This window comes from Motacilla alba, chromosome 7, assembly GCF_015832195.1.
Source record: "Motacilla alba alba isolate MOTALB_02 chromosome 7, Motacilla_alba_V1.0_pri, whole genome shotgun sequence".
Lineage (NCBI taxonomy): Eukaryota > Metazoa > Chordata > Aves > Passeriformes > Motacillidae > Motacilla > Motacilla alba.
This window is the reverse complement of record NC_052022.1, coordinates 26965774-26987461: the sequence shown is the minus strand read 5'-3', so window position 1 is coordinate 26987461 and position 21688 is coordinate 26965774. Positions and strand designations below refer to the sequence as shown.

The 21688-nt window shown below is 39.6% G+C and overlaps 2 protein-coding genes and 1 long non-coding RNA gene across 10 annotated transcripts in view; 1 reads left to right on the top strand and 2 right to left on the bottom strand.

The window, feature by feature from the left end:
• FAM126B (family with sequence similarity 126 member B) overlaps positions 1 to 15034 on the bottom strand; it is a 48516-nt gene extending 33482 nt beyond the window's left edge. For 3 of the 6 annotated variants that reach the window (XM_038142357.1, XM_038142362.1, XM_038142363.1), the window contains exons 1-2: positions 14964 to 15021; positions 14448 to 14491 (exon numbers count right to left, since the gene is read on the bottom strand). The gene's annotated coding sequence lies outside the window, so the exon portion shown is untranslated. Of the gene's footprint in view, positions 1 to 793; positions 901 to 14447 lie in introns of all 6 variants that reach the window. The other 3 variants (XM_038142360.1, XM_038142361.1, XM_038142358.1) reach the window with 3 other exon arrangements.
• Positions 15035 to 15120: 86 nt separating this feature from the next.
• NDUFB3 (NADH:ubiquinone oxidoreductase subunit B3) lies at positions 15121 to 19195 on the top strand. Of its 3 annotated transcripts, none has more exons than XM_038142370.1 (3): positions 15121 to 15369; positions 16320 to 16467; positions 18931 to 19195. In XM_038142370.1, exons 2-3 carry the CDS (start codon positions 16322 to 16324, stop codon positions 19085 to 19087), a joined length of 303 nt encoding a protein of 100 aa, XP_037998298.1. In that variant the 5' UTR covers positions 15121 to 15369; positions 16320 to 16321; the 3' UTR covers positions 19088 to 19195. The 3 variants fall into 3 exon arrangements, with proteins under 3 accessions (XP_037998298.1, XP_037998297.1, XP_037998296.1); XM_038142369.1 differs by lacking the exon at positions 15121 to 15369 and adding an exon at positions 15620 to 15641; XM_038142368.1 differs by lacking the exon at positions 15121 to 15369 and adding an exon at positions 15755 to 15777.
• LOC119703100 overlaps positions 16569 to 21688 on the bottom strand; it is a 7149-nt gene continuing 2029 nt past the window's right edge. The window contains exon 2 of the long non-coding RNA XR_005257551.1: positions 16569 to 17205. This is a non-coding gene — a long non-coding RNA (uncharacterized LOC119703100). The remainder of the gene's footprint in view (positions 17206 to 21688) is intronic.

Sequence of the window (21688 nt, the reverse complement as noted above, 5' to 3'; positions counted from 1 at the left end):
CTCAAGTTATGTACCAGAAGATATTAAACAGCCACAGTATGGTCTGTTTCCACACTAGGAAAGGGTCTGACTCTCATGCTAATCTAATCACAAGAAAAAATAAAACCAGCCTTGGAGTTGTTCAGTTTTGGTGGATATCTTGTACTTATATAAAAGTATATGCAACGTAATATACATCTCTTTTGATAAACATAGTACAAATACCATTGAGATTTCCCTGTATCCATATACATAAACATATTATTCTACTAGAATCCTATTTAGTAGACACTAACATAAACTGTCATTTTGGTAAAAACACAAAATAATACATTTAAAAACTACTGTCCTCAACAAATCAGAGCTACAACTACAACTTGCCATTTGAAACAGGTTCAAACATCCTGCCAGAATTCTCTTAACCATACAGCTCCAGAGTACAGAGAAACAAGGTAAAACTGACAAAGACAGAATGAAGCAAAACCTCCTCAGGACAGTTATTAATTTAAATTGTCAGCTCAAGCCTTCTCCTTAATAGAAAGAGCACTCTTCCAACTCTAGTTTTTAGGTAATTTAATTGCAAGCTTCAGCAGACAGACATGCATTCCAACTTTAAAATAAATGCTGATGTATTCTTTATGTGGGATTTAGGTTGCCAGCCTTATTAGACAAGCCTTAGTCATGCAAAACAACTTGGATAAGACATTGCTTCCCTGCCCACTCTGACTCACAAGTAAAAACCAGGCTAGAAAGCTTTCTTTTTGGATATCAGCAACAAAGAAAGTTACGTGAAAACGATGGGAGAAAGCCTTACCACAGAGAAGTCAAAGATGATTGATAATAGTCTTGTAGACTTTCATGGTACCATACTTGCACAGTAAGATCCATTTCTTATCAAAAAGGTCACATCAATTTCAGCAGCTGCCAAAAAAGGGGTAAAGAAAAGGTACAGCCCATCTGTTCCAAAAAGCCTCCTCTAAGTCATTTTAAGCTCTAAATTATCTTCTGTGCCTTTGCAAGCACCACAAAGCTCAGCTGCCAACCTTCTATCTTTTCACCATTCCTACAGTGATACTGCTTTACACATACAAAATTGCTGAAGACAAACAATTAGGGCAGTTGGAATGAAAATACAACACTGAAAATAGACACTATATAACAGTTTAAAAAACTACTTTACTGATGTTTTTCATAGTATTGCACAGAGTAGTTGTAGAAAGCTACAGAAGTCAGGTGACTCTACAGAGAAAAATTTAAGTGCCTCATAGAGGCAAATAAGCAGAACCTGAATTAAACACAGTTGTACACTCATAGCTAAATCCCTCTCCTAGGAGGTCATGCAGCAAATAAAGCAGAAAAGAGTTGAGATAATCAAGAATGTGGAACAGGAAATTTATCTTCTGTATTCAAAGAAAACACTCCTCTACATTACTTACAGGATTTTGGAAACAATAACAAAAAAGACACTATCCTGCAGCCTTAAATACCACAAAACACACATTAATTATTCTATTATAAGGACCTGACGCACTTAAAATATATATATACACACACACGTAGGTTAGCCACAGAAAAGTTACCTTATTCTCTCAGCACCAGTTTCCTTAGAAACAACTTCACATAGTCATCCTACACAAAACCTAAAACATTCTCTTGTCAGGATCCTGGTGATAACCCATCCTACGCCAGACAATACAGGTTTGTCCTCCCTTTGCATCAGTTCATATGCAGTAACTCTTCCTATGCTAGTTTGTCTGCATTAACCTCTTTACTTACAAAAACATTTCCATGCAAATTACTTTCCGTGTAACCCTACCTCTCCCAAACACCTCCTTCATGGTTTTGGTTCATGAAGTAAATTAAATCTAGATTAGTAAAGATGCAAAATGCATAGTAAAAGAAGTAGCCTAAAAAAAAAAAACCTCAGCAAACTAACACTTGCAAAATCACAGTTAGGGTGGTCTTTTTAAGGCACTCAGTGCTAACTACTAAAAACGAACAGAGACAGGCTAAGAGAAATCTTGAAACAGAATTTCTGTGGGAACAAAACCAAAACAAAATTCAAACCCAGAACAAAACAAATCAACAAAAAGACACACTACCAAAAGCTCCCAATATGCACTTTGCAATAAGACGCTGCAAACATTATGCTAAGATCACTATCTGGTCTGCAGAGGAAAGAAATTCATGCAGAAACATTCTAGAAATACCAGCTGAATATTCTAAGCAGCTTCCCACTTTTGAAGTGTAAAATCATCACTTGAGAGAAATAAATGCCTGTTATATTATAAAAATAACCATTAAAACGTTGAAGTCAATTCCAGGCCATATCTAAATTCCCATACCAGTATTGCAGTATTCCCTACCAACTGTAATTTCCACAAAATGGAATTTAGGTTACATATTCATTAATTAATTTACCTAACCTCCTTTTTTCTACCCTGTTCTCAAAGAGATCTAACCCAGAGGCTCCTCTGCTGAAAGTAATGAAATCTCTTATTCTAATCTTTCCAACTTCCAGATGGTAAAGCCTCCACCTCCAGGAAGAGGAGTGTAAATAGATTAAGCTGAAGTGACAAATTTCCCCCATCCATACACTTACTTACACATTCACAAATTCTTAAATGAGTGTAATCTCCAAATTTATCTGAATTTACCTCAGTTATAGCTAAAATTATGTCATCTTGCTGACTTTAAAAAAATGATGCGGTAAGAATACAAAGCTCCTAATAAACTTTCAAAATGGCAGAGTTAAAATAAAGATCCATAAGAATTATGACGTTGTTTTATTGCACGATGCCATAAATTTTATATCTGACTCAGATGCTTCACTCACATTTAAGATGCATGCTTTTCAAGGATAAAAATAATTGTGATTGATATGTTGGTCTTACCTTTCCATTGCAAGTTCCCAGACTTCAAAAAGCAAACTCAACAAAAGTAGTTAAATGAAACATCACTGATAACACCACTACTCATCAAGATGACAAAATTTCAGAACAGCCCAGATCTCTTCTGCTTGACCTAATGGAATATATGAGCAAGTTGAACCCTACACACTTATAAGGACTTAAGTCACATACAGAGACTGTTCACTATTCAGAGGTAAAGCACAGTAGCATCAAGAATTCTGAAATCTAAGATCTGCTTCAACTTCCACAGTTAAAACTGTCCCTGCCGAGGAAGCAAGTTGTCTTCTTCCATGTGTCAGTCATTTTCAGTCTCACACCAGTTTTCTGAAAGTCAGAGAGGGGTTTTAAGAGCTGCAGAGAACGCTCTCACAAAACAGAGAGAAAACCACTGTTAATTTTATACTGAGATTAGACAGACTGTACAAGTCAGAATTTCCACACATAAGAAATAAAACATGTACCTGACCATATTAATGCTATGTAATGCAATCCATTAAGAGCTGTGTGAACATCAATGATAAGATCTTTGACCCAACTGATTAAGGTGATTGTACTACAAAAACTGATGCTTTTGACCAGCCCTACCATTAACTTCACTAGGATTCCTCCAGAGCAGGAAATTACACAGCCTTTGTTGGACTCTACTTCACAGAAAAAAGGCAAAGAAACTGTGTCTGTAAAGAGAGTGTAACACTTTTTCTTCACCTTATTAGAAGTTCTCATGAAACTCTGAAACTCAGCTTACTGTAACTGGCACTCTGTGGCCTATTACTTGGAAGCGTAAGCTGCTTCTCAGTGAAATAACTGTGTGAGAATTAAAACAGTAGTAAATGTAAATTAGTGCAACAACTACACCAGGTACCCCCTTTGTCTTGGTATGAGTTTAATAATTAATCTTCACTGCTGAATAGTTAAACACAATGCATATTGTTTACAGTCATTATTCTTCTACTGTTAAACCAACATTACAACAGAATGCAAACCAACCAGTCATAAGAAAGGACTAATTAATATTTTACTGTGATATTATTCATTTTTCATGTATTTTTAAATAGTGAAGACACTAAGTTACTAACATATGTGGGGTTATTACTTGGGGAGGGTGTTTAGATGTTTTTTGTGGATTTTTTAATCTGAAATTTAAACAACTCTTTTTCTAGAGCAAAACTTCATAAATAATATCTTTAGGGACACAACATAAACACAGAAGAAACAACTTAAATCAACCCAATCTTTCATGCACCATATTAGGCAAGACTTTCCACAATATTTTCCATTTATCTAAGCTATAGACCAGTGTAAAAAATAAAGTAGTGTAAAACCACAACAAAACAAAGCAGAGACAAAAAGAAAACAGCCTTCCACAGGTGCTTGATAACTCCAGCTGGAATACACAGCCAAAAGCCAATTCCTCCTCCCCCCAACACTACAGGAACAAGAGCAAGATCTTAAATGCACACTACTATTTTTATACATATTTTCTATTTATAACCTGAACAATATTAAGAGTTTTTGTCAAATACTGTCCCAATGCATATTAAGAAAATTTGATTCTTTCAAGATTATGAAAAATTACAGATTTGACAGGCAACACTGAAAATCCATGCAGCAAGCTTCACAGCTAAGCTTCCTGAAGTTTTTTTGTGTGGACGGGGAAGTGGAATTTATGCAGAGATGGTTAATTTTACAGTGTTCTAGGTTTTCAAACATATTTTCTTGCACTCCAAAAAACCTCACTGAGGACTCAATGTTCTAATCTTCAGGCACTTTTACATAACCTCATCCATGCACAGAGATACTCTGAGATTTTGTTTGTAATACTGAACAGTTTTCCCACTATAAAAAAAAGAAAAAACAAACCCACAAAAAAAAAAACAAAACAAACCACCTTCAAAAGCAGTTGGTAAAGAGCTTTTCCTTTCCTCAAGTTTCTGGAATAAATGTACCCTTGGTAAAAGACCAGAGATGGCCTTATATGCAAACTTGTTAGGGGTTATACTACTACTTTTTGCAACATTAATAACCTTTGAGCAATTATTACATCTACTTCAAATGGAAATACACCCACATGAACTATACTAAACATAAACAGTTTCTCTAATCTTTTACAGGTACTGCCCATCTGGGCACAGTTATGACCGTTTACTTTCTTATTAGTTATACTGGCATAGAGCAAATTCAGTTCGTTCTCTTCAAACACAATCAAAAATTTTTAATCAAAGCCTGAGTTTAATTAAAAGCCTGTTCTGTTTCCCTATGCAATTGTGCTGATAGGGATCAGCAGCACCTACCAAAGTTCAAGCAGCAGGCACCTGAAATTGCTGGATTACGTATTTTTGGTGTAAGTACTATACTCATCTTTCATACAACATGCTCCACAAAACAGTCTTTCAAGGGCAACTTAGACAGAAGGTTTAGAAATACTGAGGTCATTGAAATGCACAGTGGACCTGCAGAGAGAACATGGAGTAACTTCTCAAAAAGTAGGGCTGATTCGGTATAAAGCAAAAAAAAAAACTGAAGGAAAAACCCACACCACCAGGACAACAAAAAACCACCGAGAACAAGCCAAAACCAAGGCGCACAGTCCACATGTGACTCCTTCAGCACATGAAAAAACTGTTCTGAACAAAATACAAACACAGACCTAACACCCCTGTACTTGCAATTATGTTCAGATTAGCAAGTTAAGATGATTACACCATAATTATTTCTTATCAGTAAGCAGCAAGGGTTTCATACTTGGAGGGAAAATCCTCAACCTTTTTGCCTTATCTGCCAGCTATCCAACTGGCACTTTGAGAAGATTTTAGTACCATATTTTAACAATTTTATTCCCTAACCAGTTCTATCTGTTTCATTTAAACTATTAAAGCCAAGAAAATGGCAACTTAAACACTCTCTTGCAATAAAAAAGGAAATGCTAATAAAAACCCTTTCCATTTTCCATAGAAGTGACACATATGCACAAACATGCAGGATTTACTCATAGCAACCTTACATACATCAGAAGGCTCTAAAGTCTGCATTCAGAAAGAGATAATCATTTCCATCTATTCAAAATCAGCACACATTACAAAAGCAGAATGTCCCAGCAGTTCATAGAAATAGCAATAAAATTACTACTACCAGAATTCTGCATAAAGCCAAGAAAAGCTTGCATCCTTTCCCTGTAGGAGCAATATTCTGTCTTTCAAAAGCTACCCACTGGAATATTAATTTGAAATACATCGAAACTTGATAGAGCTGGCAATGGACAACATAGTGATTAAGGTTTCCTAATTAGCATAATAATGTCCACTTATGATTTGTTCCCTCCTCTCTCTCACAAAACCAAAAATTTATTATCAAAATAAGCCATCAAATAGAGTAGCTGGCAATCATGAGAGTATCATCAGCAGCGAAGGGCAACGGACCATCACACCCATACACATCTCCACCAGCCAAGTGTGATAAGTTTCCTGCAAAATGTTTCAGTAAAATGACAAGAAGCTGGGCTAAGCAGCTCTTTCCTAGCAGTCCAAAAAAAAAGAAAAAAAAAAAAAAAAAAAAAAAAAAGGCATAGCAGTCCACTTCCCCACTGACCAACAAATCTTTAAACTTTCTGTATTTATTAGACAAAATTAATATCTAAAGGCGCTGTACTTCAGTTTTTTTGAACTTCCTTCTACTTTTCATACGTTGAACCTACCTAGTTTTTCGTCTTTAGCACAGACCAGAACCTGCAAGCCTAAGAAAAAGGGCACAGAGGAATGACAGAACTAACCTTTGAACATTTAGTAAATTTTAAGTTGCCAAATAAAGGGGGGGAGTGGAGGGGTGGCACAAAACACACTGTGACAATCAGCACAATACTCAATTACACAATTTCAGCAGCATCAGTGCCAATTAGTATTAGCTGCTGACCCCTAATTTGATCTGGAATGCATCCACGATCTTAACCTGATTAGGAATTTGTGCGCAACAAACGTGAAATCCTACTGTTGCACATTTATTTTTCTGCCTTAGTATCCTAAGTTTTACTCAATTTAAACACTGAAGTAGCTAGGGGAAAAAACTACAAGGTTAATAAGCATTATTATGGAAGTTACTAGAGCATCTTCAATGATTTCCCTAAAAATGTCAGAGTTTAATTTTGGGCTAATTTGGCAAGTTAAAAACTAGATATATAGGGCTAACATTTGAATTTAAATTAAGAAGTAAAATTAGTGCAGTAGTTTTAGTTATGCCATGTAAACTGCAACATTGACTGTGAAAAACCATATTAAATCTGCAGCTAACTGAAGGGATTTAATCTATAGAGAGGAAAAAAGCAAAGTATGTAGTCTCTCTCAGAGTTTAATGCCATGATTCCCGGAACGCGGAACACAGCTGCCATGTGAATTATTTAAACACACGGATGCCCCAGTAACATTTTTCTATGGCTGAGGAAACAAATGCAACCAAGCCACAAACTGCAACATCCCACAAAGTTTCATTTCTGCACCCACAAGGAATGATTGCAGAGTATTTTCACCAGGGATGCAGAAAAGGTGCATATTCTGAAGGTAACAATTGTTCTTACATGACCACGCATAGTCCAAGTCCACTCAACACCTGCACAAGCAAAAGGGCGTCTCAGTTATTTCTGCAATTGGTCCTTTGGAGACACAAAGACAACAAGCCATGCCTAAACTGTTTTAAAATTTTTATTTGCTGTCTCAACTTCTAAGACAAATTGTAGCGGGAAGAAAGAAAATTTTGTTCTCTCCTTCTCCCCAGACAAACAAAAAGCAAGCTAGGAAGTTTTCTTATTCAACAGATACACAGAGGCTTCTCAAACTCATGTGGTGTTTACACTAACAGGGGTGAAGGCAAAGCTGAAGACTCAGAACACACGAAACAAGTCTTGGCAGACACACAGAGCTAAGCAAACAGAAAGGCAGTAGCCTGCTCCAAGCCTTCCTGTTCAATGGAGAATCATGCAATGCATGTGACACCTGTGATTTTAAGGAAAGGTTGCTGTCACAGGATGTCTATGAAAATAAACAGTGCAGATACGCAGTTTATGAATGCTTAGCTTAAATTCATTTGGTAATTTAGTTATTTCTTTTCTATTTGCATTCAATTTAACCTCCAGTCCAAGACTCCTATCTCTATTTGTACGTCCACAGCTAACACAGAACTGTTTCAGAGATTTTCATGAAGCTCTTGCCACTCTGACATGGCAAGATTTGCACTGCAATTTGCTGCAGTCCATTAACATGAGGAAAGCTATAAGAATGGCTCATACGAAGTCTAACAGAATTAGCATCTCTCTTTTCAAGAAATTGCCACAAATATGGTTTAGTAACTTCCAGATGCTTAAGGATGCTACTACTTGAAATTATTGCACAGATGCAACACTGGAGACCATAAAGTATGGTGGTTTGTCAATTACATAACTACCAAACAGAACAAATACATAATTAACAATCTAGAAGCAGTTTTGGAAGCTCAGCAATTTTGTCTAAGAGACCTGTTGTATGCTAAGAACAAGAAACAAGCACCTTAAAAAAACCCCAAACCCACAGGCATAAGCATCTAGTAATTTTTCCACTTCACATTTAAACCCCCCTTGCTCTCCCCTCTGTGTCCATATTTAGCTTACATCTCTATGCTGTTTTGGCTCAACAAAACATCTTTAAAAAAATTTTAAAAGGAATGGAAAGTTCTCCACTGTTACACAAAGAAATATGAGCCTGTGCTGGGATAAATCCTTTGTCAGCATGCCTTACATTTCTGTGTAAAAGGGCACATTACTATCATTTAAACTCAACCACTTCTTGTGTAAGATCACTACAGTAAATGGACTTTAACCAATCATCTGTCCACCCCACTGCTGCAGATACTAAAGACCAGTACAACATCCATTCCACGTAGGGAGCTTTTTTTAAATTACTGCTCTTAACTGGATGTGTTTCCAACCCCAAAGCATGAGGAAGCACAGTGATACACTGAAGCATCAAGTATCCTCTCAAAAAAGTATACCTCTAACCCAGAGTAATAAACAGATATCAGAACTCAAAGTTGAGCATTTAGATTTTTGTTCTTTGCCCTACTGTGATGGCATGTACCAGGGTGCTTGATAAATTGCTCACTCCACCTCCTCTATAACTAAGTTTACACTAAAGCCTCCTGCTTTCTGTAACATGTCTTGTCTAAAAGGTGATTGACCCTCATGTTCAGCCATCACAATGAGAAATGAGATGGTGGAATCACCACTGTAGCTTACGCATGGGGCACACCAGTCTAAAGACACCACACCTTCATAAAGCACATGTTTCAAAAACTAACTCCAATTCTAGCTAATTTTTCACGTGCAGGGAATACAATATTCAGATTTACAGATACAAGCTAACTTGAGCTATTTCTACAATAAAAACAGTTATGCTTTTGCCCATGTACCTCCACGATCTTGTGCTTAGGATATTTAGGAAAATTACTTGAGTAAGTACTGTGGACTTCTTCATAACATTTTCTAAATCAACTTTTCTACTTTGTGGCCCTATTCCAAGTCAGAACAGAGACAGGCATGCAGAGGGGCTGCTCTCCAGCCTCTCCTTAAGCTCAACATATCCTTAAACCTAAAGGAAACAGAAAAGACAAAGCAGAAAATAAGAAGAGGAGATGTAAAGAAGAAACAGACACCAGAAGTCTCAGAAAAAAACAAACTATTTGAATAAAAAGAAAATAAATTAAGGCAGGAAGGAAAATAATGCAAGCAAATTTTACACATATTTCAGCTCATTATCTTTCAATCCAATATCTTCTCAGATGAATGGCCATGAAAAATTAGATTATTCTTTTAAATTCTCTCACTGTCTTTCCAGATAGATATCAAACAATTCCTCCAGTTCACATATGGGTCAAGGCAAGGCAGAAGAGGGGAGGAAGACCCTAAATAAAATTACAATTTAAAATTTATAAACTACTAAATATACGGAATGGAAACAGAAAAATATTCCAGACTTATCAATTTTTCCCTGTATGAATCAGCAAAGTGCAGTCACGCAGTCTGCACAAATGTCCAAGTCACACATCTCAGTTAAGCAGAATTCAGAGGAACAGCAACGTGGAACTATTTAAAGAACTCACAAACCATACACGATGCAGACACCATTAAAGGAGATCTAACCACTTCAGTTTTCTGAAGAATCACAGTAATTACAATAAAAACACAGTAAGATTAGCTAGAGTATGGAGATTACACACAAAAACACACACTTTGCACTTTTGGAATGCTAGCCAAATGCTTGTGTAACAATACAATATAAAATGAGAAGTCATGAACTACCTTGTCCTGAAGAAAAAAAGCCCCACAGAATATGCAGAAAGAAGAATTCCTGGAAGAGTGTTTTAAGATATTTGAACTGCACCAATCATCTCCATCAGGCCCTGTGCAGGACAATGTTACACAGCCAGGGAATTTGGTGTTTTTCAATGTCAAATTATAGCAATGATAATCACTACTAAGAGATAAATAAATAAACAGTTTACCACTTTGCAGTAGTTATACACTAAACATTTCTCTCCCCTGGTGGGATCTCTTTCCAAATGTCACCGGCTCTCTATTTTCAGGCAAACTTAATACATTTGACCATAAAATCAGAATCACACCAAGAGGTCAAGGCAGCATCTCTGACACAGGCTGTGGGCAGCAGAGGCAAGCTGGACTGCCTGCAGAACAGAAAACAATCAAGGAAGACTGAAAAAGAGACTTGCCAATGGTATTTTTGTCTTTCACTAATCATCTGAATTGATTAATGATAAAACATCTGTTCAACCCTGCACCCAAATTCATTACATTTGATAGAAAAATGTAACATTAACAGAAGAAAGAAAAATTGTTGTGTGGCCATTCATCATACAATAAAAAGTTTTTACTATTATGGATAATTTGCAGCACGGACTGAAACAGTTTGCAAACTACATACTATTTTATCCAGTCCCTGATCTTGGTTTTTATGTTCTCTTCTTTGTAGCACAGCTGGCAATACAGAATTTTGTTCTGCAGTTGGGTTTTGTAAATAACTATATTTTATTTCATCAGAAGTGCCCCTCTATCTCTTGAGCTTTTATTTGAAGCTTAAAAACTAAAGTCAGAATTCTACAGAAAAAAGGAGATCCATTGAGTCACTCCATAAATTTGTCATATGACTAAGTTAAAAAAAAAAGACACTTGAATTATTTGTCTTGCTCTTAGAAGCAGGAATTATCCAAACAAAGGTGCAGAGAGAAAAATTCAACCAGCTTGCCATTTGATCTACAGTGAGTTATGCAAGCATAAACTCAAACTACTTTCTTACTCAAAAAACCCTGTAGGAAACAGTGTTAAATAAGTCAAGAATGACTTCTCACACTTGCTCCGTTTGGAAATGAAAATAACTGAGTGAAGTAGCAGTCAAACTTTACTACTTGTGACTGTCTCTGCTCAGATCACTGTAGCCTGAAAGGGATTCCTTTAGTGATTATTCCTATGGCACAGATGTCCTTCAAGAAGGCTCAGCTGGGGAAGCCTTCACCTTCACTTCTTGATCCTCGTTCGTATCTTAATACAAGGAAACAAGCATCAAGAAAAATAATGGAATCAAAAATTCTTTTCCAGCCCAGACAAGTCTTTGAGGGAGCACATGACTCAGATCTTTAAAGATTCTCAACTCATATTAAACTGCTTGGTAAGGAGTAAACAGGTCTGCCTCTCCTCATACAGAAAACAGGGAGTATCACATGAAGTTCTCAGGTAACAGGCTCAAAAGAGAACAGAGGAATGACTTATTGACAGCTCTTACTGACAGAAAACACGGTAGCTGCAAATACCATACATGGGCTCAAAAGTCTTTATATGTTAGGTATATCCATGAAACAAAAATCCATACAACAAATCATCCCCACTGAGACTGGGAGAGCTGACTTAAGGGGTAACCCTATATTCTAGAAAAGAGTGTAAGAGTAAAGCACCTGCTGCCAAACGAGCACCTGCGGAGCTGTGGCAGAGGAGAACTCAGAACAATGATCCTGTCACATTCCAGGGTCTCAGAGCTTTAGGCTTCAGGAGAGAATAACAGATCAGAGCAGTGTGGCTGTTCCTGAGAAGAATGGTCTTTACGTTGCCAAAAAAAAAAAAAACCCAAACAAAAAACAACCCACCAGCAAACAAACACCATAAACAGAAAGAAACTAAGACTACTGCTCCAGCCCACCACTGCTCTAAAACAGAGCTGAAACAGTGACTGTGATACTGTCCATGAAATATTTAGCTCTCTAGTGATGCCTGAGAAGATAATTTCCTTCCCCACCATTCATTGAATGCTTTTTTCAAAAGCATTCAAAGAGACCTAGGTGAACTAAAGAAAGATCTTTTCCATCTTTATTGCAATTAAGGCAGCATGAACTATTTTATTCAAATGACAAGAGGCTTCCAATGACATAACTGACTACTAATGCAACACCAGAGGAAGTAACATGCAATTTCAGGGGAAAACAAGGATGCAATATTTAACTAGTTCAAATATGTACTCTGATATTAAAGGGGAAAAAAACCAAAACAACAACCCCACAACCCTTTCTTGTCATCTCAAAACTGCAAACAGTTCAACTCACTGTCAGTCACAGCACCAAACACTGCCCAGTGCTAGGGAGAATTGGATGCACAGGCAGAGAAGAGGGGTTCCTGTAATGAATCTCACAAGCTGTTAATCCAGAATGCACAGCAACACAAATTGCTGGAAACATGGACTTTTGAAAGCTATCCAAGAAACCCTGCAGCCTTCCTCTAGCTTAACACAAGCAGGAATCCCAGCAAATCATAACTAGCATACAAGCTACAGTAACTTTATCCTAGAACACCAAATCTTTGCAGTAATTATCACCACAACTAATTAATAATAATAAAAAAATACCACACCAAAAAAAAAACCACCAACTGTATAAATCACAAAATGTACTGATTATTTGTACATGGAGTTTCAATGACCTTCCCTTCCTAGAGGACATTCAGTTGTTTGTTGGGGCTCTTTTACACAATATAAAAACTTCTTTCATGTTATTTCCTTCTGCATATTATTGATTTCTCCAGACTGACACTGTAATTATGGTGAAACTTCCTTCTCAAAACACACTGTAGCAACACTTCTAGGCCCCTTGAAATTATGCAGACTCACTTACTTGAGGATACAGCATCAAAGAGCTCACTATATTCCCAAAATATCACATCCCTCATATTTGCAGCCTTATTTTTAAAAGGGTATAGTCCATACTGAAAGAAAAGGAAATACAGGAAGCAAAACATGGTAGAGCAGATCAACTGATTGCATAAAGTTTTTCTTACCATGAGTTTTTATGTACTTGGGGGGTGAGGGGGAAGGCAAAAACAGCTACTGAAAACCTTGTTAAACTTTTAAACCTGTTAAACAATTCCGTTCATGCACAACAGATCCCACAAAGCCACTGCTCTGGCATCAGAACTGAATGTCCCTGCTACCAGACTCAGTAATACCAGCATAGTTTTGAGCATAATACTCAAGCCAGGCTTCCCAGCACCAAGAAAACAAAACCAAAAAAAACCAAAAACAACCCCCCAAACAAATAATAAAAAGAAAAAAACACCAAGCATAAATAAAACTGTGACTTTTTATCTTTCTCTCAAAGAATAAAACCAAGGTATCTGGTATCTGACATGTCTATGGGTCACGGGAAAAAAAAATTCCGAGAAAAATATACACATTCCTCAGCACCACTGGACTTTGGACACATACACATTAACTTTCAGCCACAGGAAGAAACAAGAAATATTTTGCAAGTCTCTGACAGAACTGCCTTCTCTGTAAGACAGGGATTTAAGCACCTCACAAATAAAGAGCCGTCCCACAATTCCAACCTCCATACATTACAGAAAAACAATTGTGTGTCTCCTCACCCGGAGAGAAGACTGCTCTGAATCTTCCAGACTTTATCTCACAGTGAAAAACATTCAACGCTGAAACCAGACTGAGGCAGTCTGGATTAAACAGATGGCACTCTATTTAGAACAGTTTCACTGTTAATAACATGATAATGGCATTCCTCCTGGAAATCTTCTCATGCGCTCCCAATGTCCCTATTAAAAAACCCTGAAACCTAACGTCGATTTCCATCAGAATACATAGGAAAAGGCACTACAGTCTACCCCGAAATTCCACCAGCATCATGCTGTAATGTTTATTCTCATGTTAATAAGAAAAATTAACAGAACAGTTTGTATTCTGCTAAAAAGAAACAATATTGTATTGTATACAACTGAGAAGTAATTAGAGTCTTTATAAGTCACTGACTGTGTAGTTAACTTTTACCAGTCTCTTTCCAGATGAAGCAGACTATGTGCTGAAGTTTGACAAACACAAAAATAACTGTAATTAACCAGATACTAAGGCAATTGACACTTCACAGTCACATAGCCACACACGCAAAAGCCGAGGTCCTGACACAAGCACTCAGTGAAACCAAGCCACCACCTCACTCGGGAGGCAGCTGTCAAAAGAATTCTTCACTTTCAATTACCTTTCAGTGCACTACCAGGATTTCGGGACGCCTCCCCGCTTCTCCTACGGAAACAAACACCAGTGTTCTTTTAAGATCATACCCACTGAAAACCGAAACTCGGCTCCTGGCGCCAGCCGGGCTCGCTGCGAGCTCCGATTTCTCCCCCAGCTTCTTCCCCTGCCGAAGCGCGCCCCGAGGGCTGGCAGCGAGCGGGCACTGCCCGGGCCCCGCCGCCGCTCCCCGCGGGCAGGGCGGAGGGCCGGGGCTTACATAACCGGGGAGGGGGCGGCTGTCCGAGCGGAGGGAGCGGGAAGGGGCGGCAGCAAAGGGAGCGGGGCCGCAGGGGCAGGGGAGGGAGCGCGAACGGTGCTGCCGGCGCGAGCGCTGGGAACGGTTCGCGCCCCCGCACGCACAGACCCCGCGGCGCTTCCGTCCCTGCCCGCACCGCCGGCAGCGGCAGACGGCGCCGAGCAGCCCACGAAGGGTGGGAGATCCCCGCTCCCGGCGCCGGCTCAAGCCCCGCCGCCCCCTCACCCCGCTCTCCTCCTCCGCCGCCACCTCCAGACACCGCCGGCCCCGCACCTCAGCAACGCGCCCGCCCATTGGGCCACGCCCCCCGCAAGAAGCCGCGCACTGATTGGCCGCTTCCCGCTCCCCTTCTCCTTCCCCCCGGCCCCTCAGCCCGAGCCAGCGCTGCCGTTCCCGGTGCGGGGCCCGTCCCGCCGAGCCGTGCCGGGAGCGCTGCGGGCGGCAGCAGCCCAGGAAGGGGGTCGGACAGCGGCTCCGCGGCCCCCGTGTCCTCACCGGGCCGGCGGGAAGAGCCGGAACGAAATCTTCCCGGAACCTGCGTGGCTGGCTCGCGCTGCCTGTAGCGGCTGGTCGGGGCTGGGTTCCGGTTCCGGGTGGGGCCGCGTCCTGAGCAGGGTCGCGGAGCGGGCAGGTACCGCGGGCGGGGCGGGCACCGGCACCGGCACCGGGCCGCGCTGCTGCCGCGGCTGTCCGTGTGCGGGCAGGGCAGGCGGCGGGAGCGGGAGCGGGGGTGGGAGCGGGGGTGGCTGTCACTCCGGGTTGTGCCCTCCCTGCCCCGCTCCGTCCGACCTCTGGGCGCCGCTGAGCTGGTTCTGCTGGCAGAGAGCGCCCGGCCGGTGCTGCAGCACAGCCCGCTGGCCGCGGCGTGTGCGTGACACGGCCTCGCCTCCTCTCTCGTAAAATGTGAATGTTGGGAGGAGAGAGGCCTTGGGTTTCTATCGCAGGGTTGGAGCCTGGCGTCTAATTTAGGGAGAGCTTTTCGGGTAATGACAACGTTAAGGCTGAGAGATGTAGATTTTTCAGCCTCATCAAGCAACGGGTAAGGTGCATCTCCTTGTCCATGCATCTCTCCTGGCCCTGCTGAATGCCACGGTTATATCTGACTGAACTGGAGGCAGCTGAAAAGGAGCTGAGGAGCCAAGTCTTTGTTTTTCTTCAGAGCTTAGCAATCACAGCTTTCCCACACCTAAGTCCGAAATGTTTACTCTGAACTCTGTGATTATTCTGGAACGTCTGGAAGTAGTGGGGGGCTGGTGTTGCTGAAGTGCATTTATAGACATGGAAACTATTGGTTTTCTTACACTCTTCTCTGGCACAGAGGGTTGACATAGGTGCTCCATGAATGCAGCAATGGTGTGACTTACGACACAGTAATGCTTAAGTTTGCTTTACTGTGTGTAATCACTCAGCTCTGAAACAGCACAAAGTCCCTTGGCTCTTTGTTTTACAGAACAAAGCTCTTTGTTCTCCGTTTCCTCTTGTCGCCTCCCTGCTTTCCCCTCTACAGGGGATTGCTCTTTGCACGTGTATAAAAAGAAGATGATGCTCTCTGCCAAGTAACAAACTGACCTTTTCCCCTAGGCATGGGGCACGGAGGTGACCACGGCCACGGCCATGGCCATGACAAAGTGGAGCTCCCTGACTACCGGCAGTGGAAGGTGGAGGGGACTCCCCTCGAGGAGGTGCAGAGAAGGCTGGCTAAGCGGGGTCTGAGGGACCCGTGGGCTCGGTAAGTGCAAGCGCCTCAAAAATCATCTTGATTTGTCATCTGGTGGCATCGGACCTTGTCATTGTAGGTAACTCTTTCTTCAGTAAAAGCAGTGAAAATTATCAGAGTTTCAGTGAAGTCTTTATTTACCTTTTGTGAAAGTCAAACCTTGCATCACCTTGACCAGTCTGCACATCTTGGGAGGCAGTCTTGCACTTTGTGATGTTTCATGCTGACGCAGATCAGGCACAATGGCCAACACCTCATTTACAAAACACCTAAGTAGTAATAGGTCTGCACATGTGAACAGTCCTGTCCTTCTCTGCAAAGAGATCGTGTGTTCAGGTCTTGATGAAGATGATGGAGCTTGTGCTGACATCCTGAGTAGGAATAGCATTCCTCACGTACAGCAGGAGGCCTTTATTTGAAAAGAAGAAATGTACGTGTATACAGGGTGGAATTGCATTCAACTGTGAATGACATCATGGAGAATCAGCTTTTTACTTCTCATGCTATCACTCTACAATGACTATCTCCTCCTTTTTTTGATGTTTAGGCAGCTGTTAAAACAGGGCTTAATGTATTTCACCCACATCATGGATTATGCAGTACTTTGTTCAAACACCCTTTCATCTTGGGGAATAAAAATACAAATGTCTTGTGCTGTAGTCCAGCCCTTCTGTAAGGGAAAAGTTGCATGAGCAAATGGTTCCAGGAGTCTTCATAGAAAAGGCTTTACTTTGAATCACTGCAACAAAACTGGAAGAGCAAATAGATAATCTGTTACAAAGCTGTTTCATGCTGTAACCGGTGGAAGGGTTTGAGGTGGACAGCACTTTATTTTTTTTTCTTTGGAATAGTTTAAAGATGTAAGCATAAAGTAAAACATACTTTTAGTGATGATAGTAATCTTTTGAAATATCAGCCCTTAAAGAACTTTCCAGACCTGTTCACTTTTATCTTGCCTCTATTTCCATGGAGTGCAAGCAGCATAAGCTTGTTTTCCCTTTGGTTAAACAAAATTGTTTTCAGCAGGAGAAAGGCTTATTCCCATTAAAAAAAAATATATATATATACAGTTTAATATTGTAGGTTTAGTGTAAATTACCCTGACCTTTAGTGCCTACACTTCCAATTTCAGGAAGTGCTGCAAAACAACACACTGGAAAAGGGACGGTAATATTTGTTGCCCCTCCAAGATAAAAGAAAAATTTTGTTCCTCTGGTAAAAGAAGGGGATTGAGCCAATCATATCAGGGTTCAAATAAGGAACAAAGTCAAACCCAAAGCACGAGATGTGATTCCTTCTGAATTTTTAAAATTTCATGTCAAGTAGTATGTCAATTCTATAGGACAGTACAAACATCATGCCAATTTTCCTTAACAAATGAGAAATTAAACTATCGTGCTACTTGCTTCAGTAGTCTGGCAGAATGTATTATTAATGTCTTGCACCACAAGTCTTCAAAGTCACCCTCTCCAGAGCTCTCTCCCCTTTGGAATGCCGAGTTCATTTTAACAGGGAATCTGCTTTCAACCTTTATGGCAAATGCACGTTAATGTACACATTAAATACAAGATAAGCTTTGTGAAAGATGTCATATTTGGAAACTTTAAGTCTATATCCATTAGGGCCTATACTGGAACCTAGAAGATACTCTTCCATGCCAACATGCTTTCATCCCGAGTCACAAAATCCATCTGCACAAGAGGATTATCTGTGAAGATAAATATCTGCCCCCCCTTGTTGTAAACTCCTGTATTTTCTCCTAAAATGACAGTCTTTATTTTATTGCTTAGTTATTTTTCCTTTTCTTAAGGACTTTTGAGTCCTTACAGGAGACAAACTACACCCACGTCCATAGATTACACTGGTTGTGCTGTAAATAAATAAATACCTGTAGTCAGTCAGAGCAGTGACTAACGTTTCAATTGTAATGGAGGCAGCAAACAGCAAGGCAAAACATACTCTCTAGCTCAGGCTAAACACCATCTTTTCAGTCTTTCTTTTTAAAATCATCTGACTCTCATATAGCTGTGTTGTATTGTGAAACACAAAGTGCCTCCCCACTGAGATGCGCTATCCGTGTCTGGATTGTAAGATTGGACTGTGCTGCATACTGTCTAGCACAGTGACTAGCCTTTGTAGTTAGTGCAATCCATGCACGTGCTAGTGGGCTCGGATTTGTTACAGAGTGAAAACAGAAGAGTACAATTACATGATTTTGGAGAGGTGATTCTGTTCCTATAGTTGTGTTATTTGCTGGCAGTACTTGTATCTCAAGTTATATGGTAAGGGTTAGAGTTCCTATCATGAACTTTACTTGTAATTCCTGATACTTAAATGACAGAACATATTGTGCAGCCTCAATGTCTATCTAATTGAAATACCCTCATCATTCTTTTACATATATATATTCTTGATAATTTGTGTCACAGTGGCTCTGCTGATCTTTTTTTCCTTTGGTTTCATTTTCTTTTCTAGTAATGAAGTTTGGAGGTACCAGGGTGGCTTTGCAAGACCTATCACCGTAACAGAAATCTTTACCAGGGGACTCAAGTGGGGAGCTGCAGCTTTCATCATAGCTCTGGGCATTGAATATTCACTGTTTCCTCCAAAGAAGAATGGAGGCCACCACTGAAGATCAAATATGACAACTTAATACTTCCTAATCATAAGCTGAAGCATACATAAGCCTGCTGCTCACTCTGTACTTATAATATGCATATTAAAGTCTATCACAGGCAAACTCGTGTTTCTTTGATCTTATTATACTTTTGTGAGAGGATCAAAAAACATGGCCAGAGCAATTTAACTGGCTTCGATCTGGGGGGGAAAACCAAGCCAAGATGGCTCTTGGGTTTGCTGTATTGTCTTTTAAAAAGCAAGATAAACTATCAGACCAGCTCTTTCCAAGCCCTGCCTAGATGCTGATAAATGAAATTGAGAAGTTGGTTGCTTTTAAGAGAAAATTTGTACCATATTTATTACAGCTTTAATAACTATTATTTCCCAGTAAGTAGTAATGAATGGCTTGTCATTTCTTACAAGTGTTGGTTACTATTCACTCTTATGTCTCTAAATAAAAATAAATATTAACTTGAAGCTTTAAAACCAACTCCAGACTGCCTCAAAGTATATGAAAGTACCAAAGCTTATACTTAATCCTATTGAACAATTAGCCTGGCAGACACTATGCACGGAATAATCTGCTGTGTAATATCCAAACATCAAAAATTACATCGCTGCCAAAAGTAGAATAAAATGTTCAACTCTGCAATAACTGTACCTTACCCTAAAATGCTTCCACCATACTTGACTGTAATGTTAAAAAGGAGAACCATTTTTTCCTTTGCTCTGTTGTATTTATAGATTTATTTCTTTTTACATCTAGTCTCTTTTAGCAATTTGTTTTAAATGTCCTGGTTTTCCTTAAATTATCTGAACAGCTTCTGGACTGCTTTAAGAATGCCTGGACTGAAGACTAAAGCAGAAAAGGACCTGTGGGCAGTATATGTCCTCTGCAGTACCAGGAATTATAACTGTCTGAATATCCTACTGTAAATTTTGTATGTTATGCCATTAGTAACAAAGTAAGGAGGCTATCTGTGTTACATAGCACAAACAATAGGACACCCATCACTAAAATGAAAAGCAAAATTAGACATGTGAGAAATGATAAATTCCTCTAAACAATTACATAGTATACTTCCATGGTGAAGAAATTGAAGTTTTTAAACAATCCTGTCACAAATTGCAAGTTTACTAAATAGTTGAAGATCCTACCAAAACATGGCCAAAATATCTTTTTTTTTAAACATACATATTCACACGCAATCCTTCTGAGTGAGATTATAATAGAGCTTTATTTTTAGAGCCAATAAACAACATCTGCTACTGTGTGAGTGCAGATGTACAGTTCAGTGGAGTTTGTCATCTTTGTATGACATTGCTCAAGGCACTGTTCATAGTGCAAACACTCATTTTAGTAAACTCTTGCCTAATCCTTTTCTCAAACATTCCTATCCAGTTGCATCATTCCCTGAAAAACCAAGAACCTACTGTGAAGGTCTGTGGCACAAAACATTTCTATTGTCCCTTAGGTACTCTTACCCAGAATATGCATTTTCAATGGCTAGTACTCACTGCTTGTTTTCTGCCTGGTTCCAAGACAACTTTCTAGGGAGTACTGAGTTTCAGATGGCTGTTCAGGAAAACAAGTAATGTTACAATGTTAATAATTACATGAAGTAGAATGAGAATTTTTAAATGGTTTAAGTTTGCCACTTCACTGATATAGCAAATATATCAATCATATTCAGTTACACAAGATTAGTTTTAGTAAAATTTATGCATTTGTGAATTAAGGTGGTATCATTTGGGGGTTTAATAGCCAGATGGCAGCCACTGCCCTAAATGACTGTCTTTAATTTATGACTAACATATTTTGCTAATTTTGCCGAATACATCTCATCATTATTACACATACAATACTCATAAAGATTTTCTTTCACAGGTATAATAATTCCAAACCTGCCTGGGATGGAATATTTCTTGTGTTATAAAATAATAGTACCAAATGTGTCTTCACTGTAACCATAGCAATGTCTGTGCTTATATGAGAACAGCCTTTCTACCAGCATAGATATTTTACAGTGCAAAAACCAGGGTCACAAACAGCAGTGGCACCAGCAGGTGAGGAACATACATGATTGTAATACCAGACAGGAAGCTCTTTTTGTATCATAAAGTCTGAAAAATAAAACTGATGATGCTCCACTTTCTGTGTGGAACAGATCCAAGGAGAAATTGTGCATATTGATTCACAGTAGGTAGCTGGTTTCCTTCTGAATCAGCTACATCTTAGTAGCAGGGATACTGTGATAGCCGTGAATGATTGATACTACAGTGAGAGCCTGACCATACAATTTCAGTAAGAATACAAGTATTTTTTCAGAACACAGAGCTGCCACTTGGTATAAATTCTAGTGTGGGTGAATATTTTCTGTCTCCTTTTTCCCTGCAGTTCCAAAGACAGCGTGACTCTTCGTGTGTGCTATCCCACAGTACTGCGCTGCCACTGCTCTATTTTTAGCAGCACAAAAAAAATGACTCACTGTTTCATAAAGGCTTTGAAATCCATTGAGCTGGGAGTTACATGCGTCTGATTTCACCATATATGGAAGTGGCTTTTGTCTAGTTCAGAAAAATTTTAGATTTTAGGCCTTTTGGAGAGCAGCTC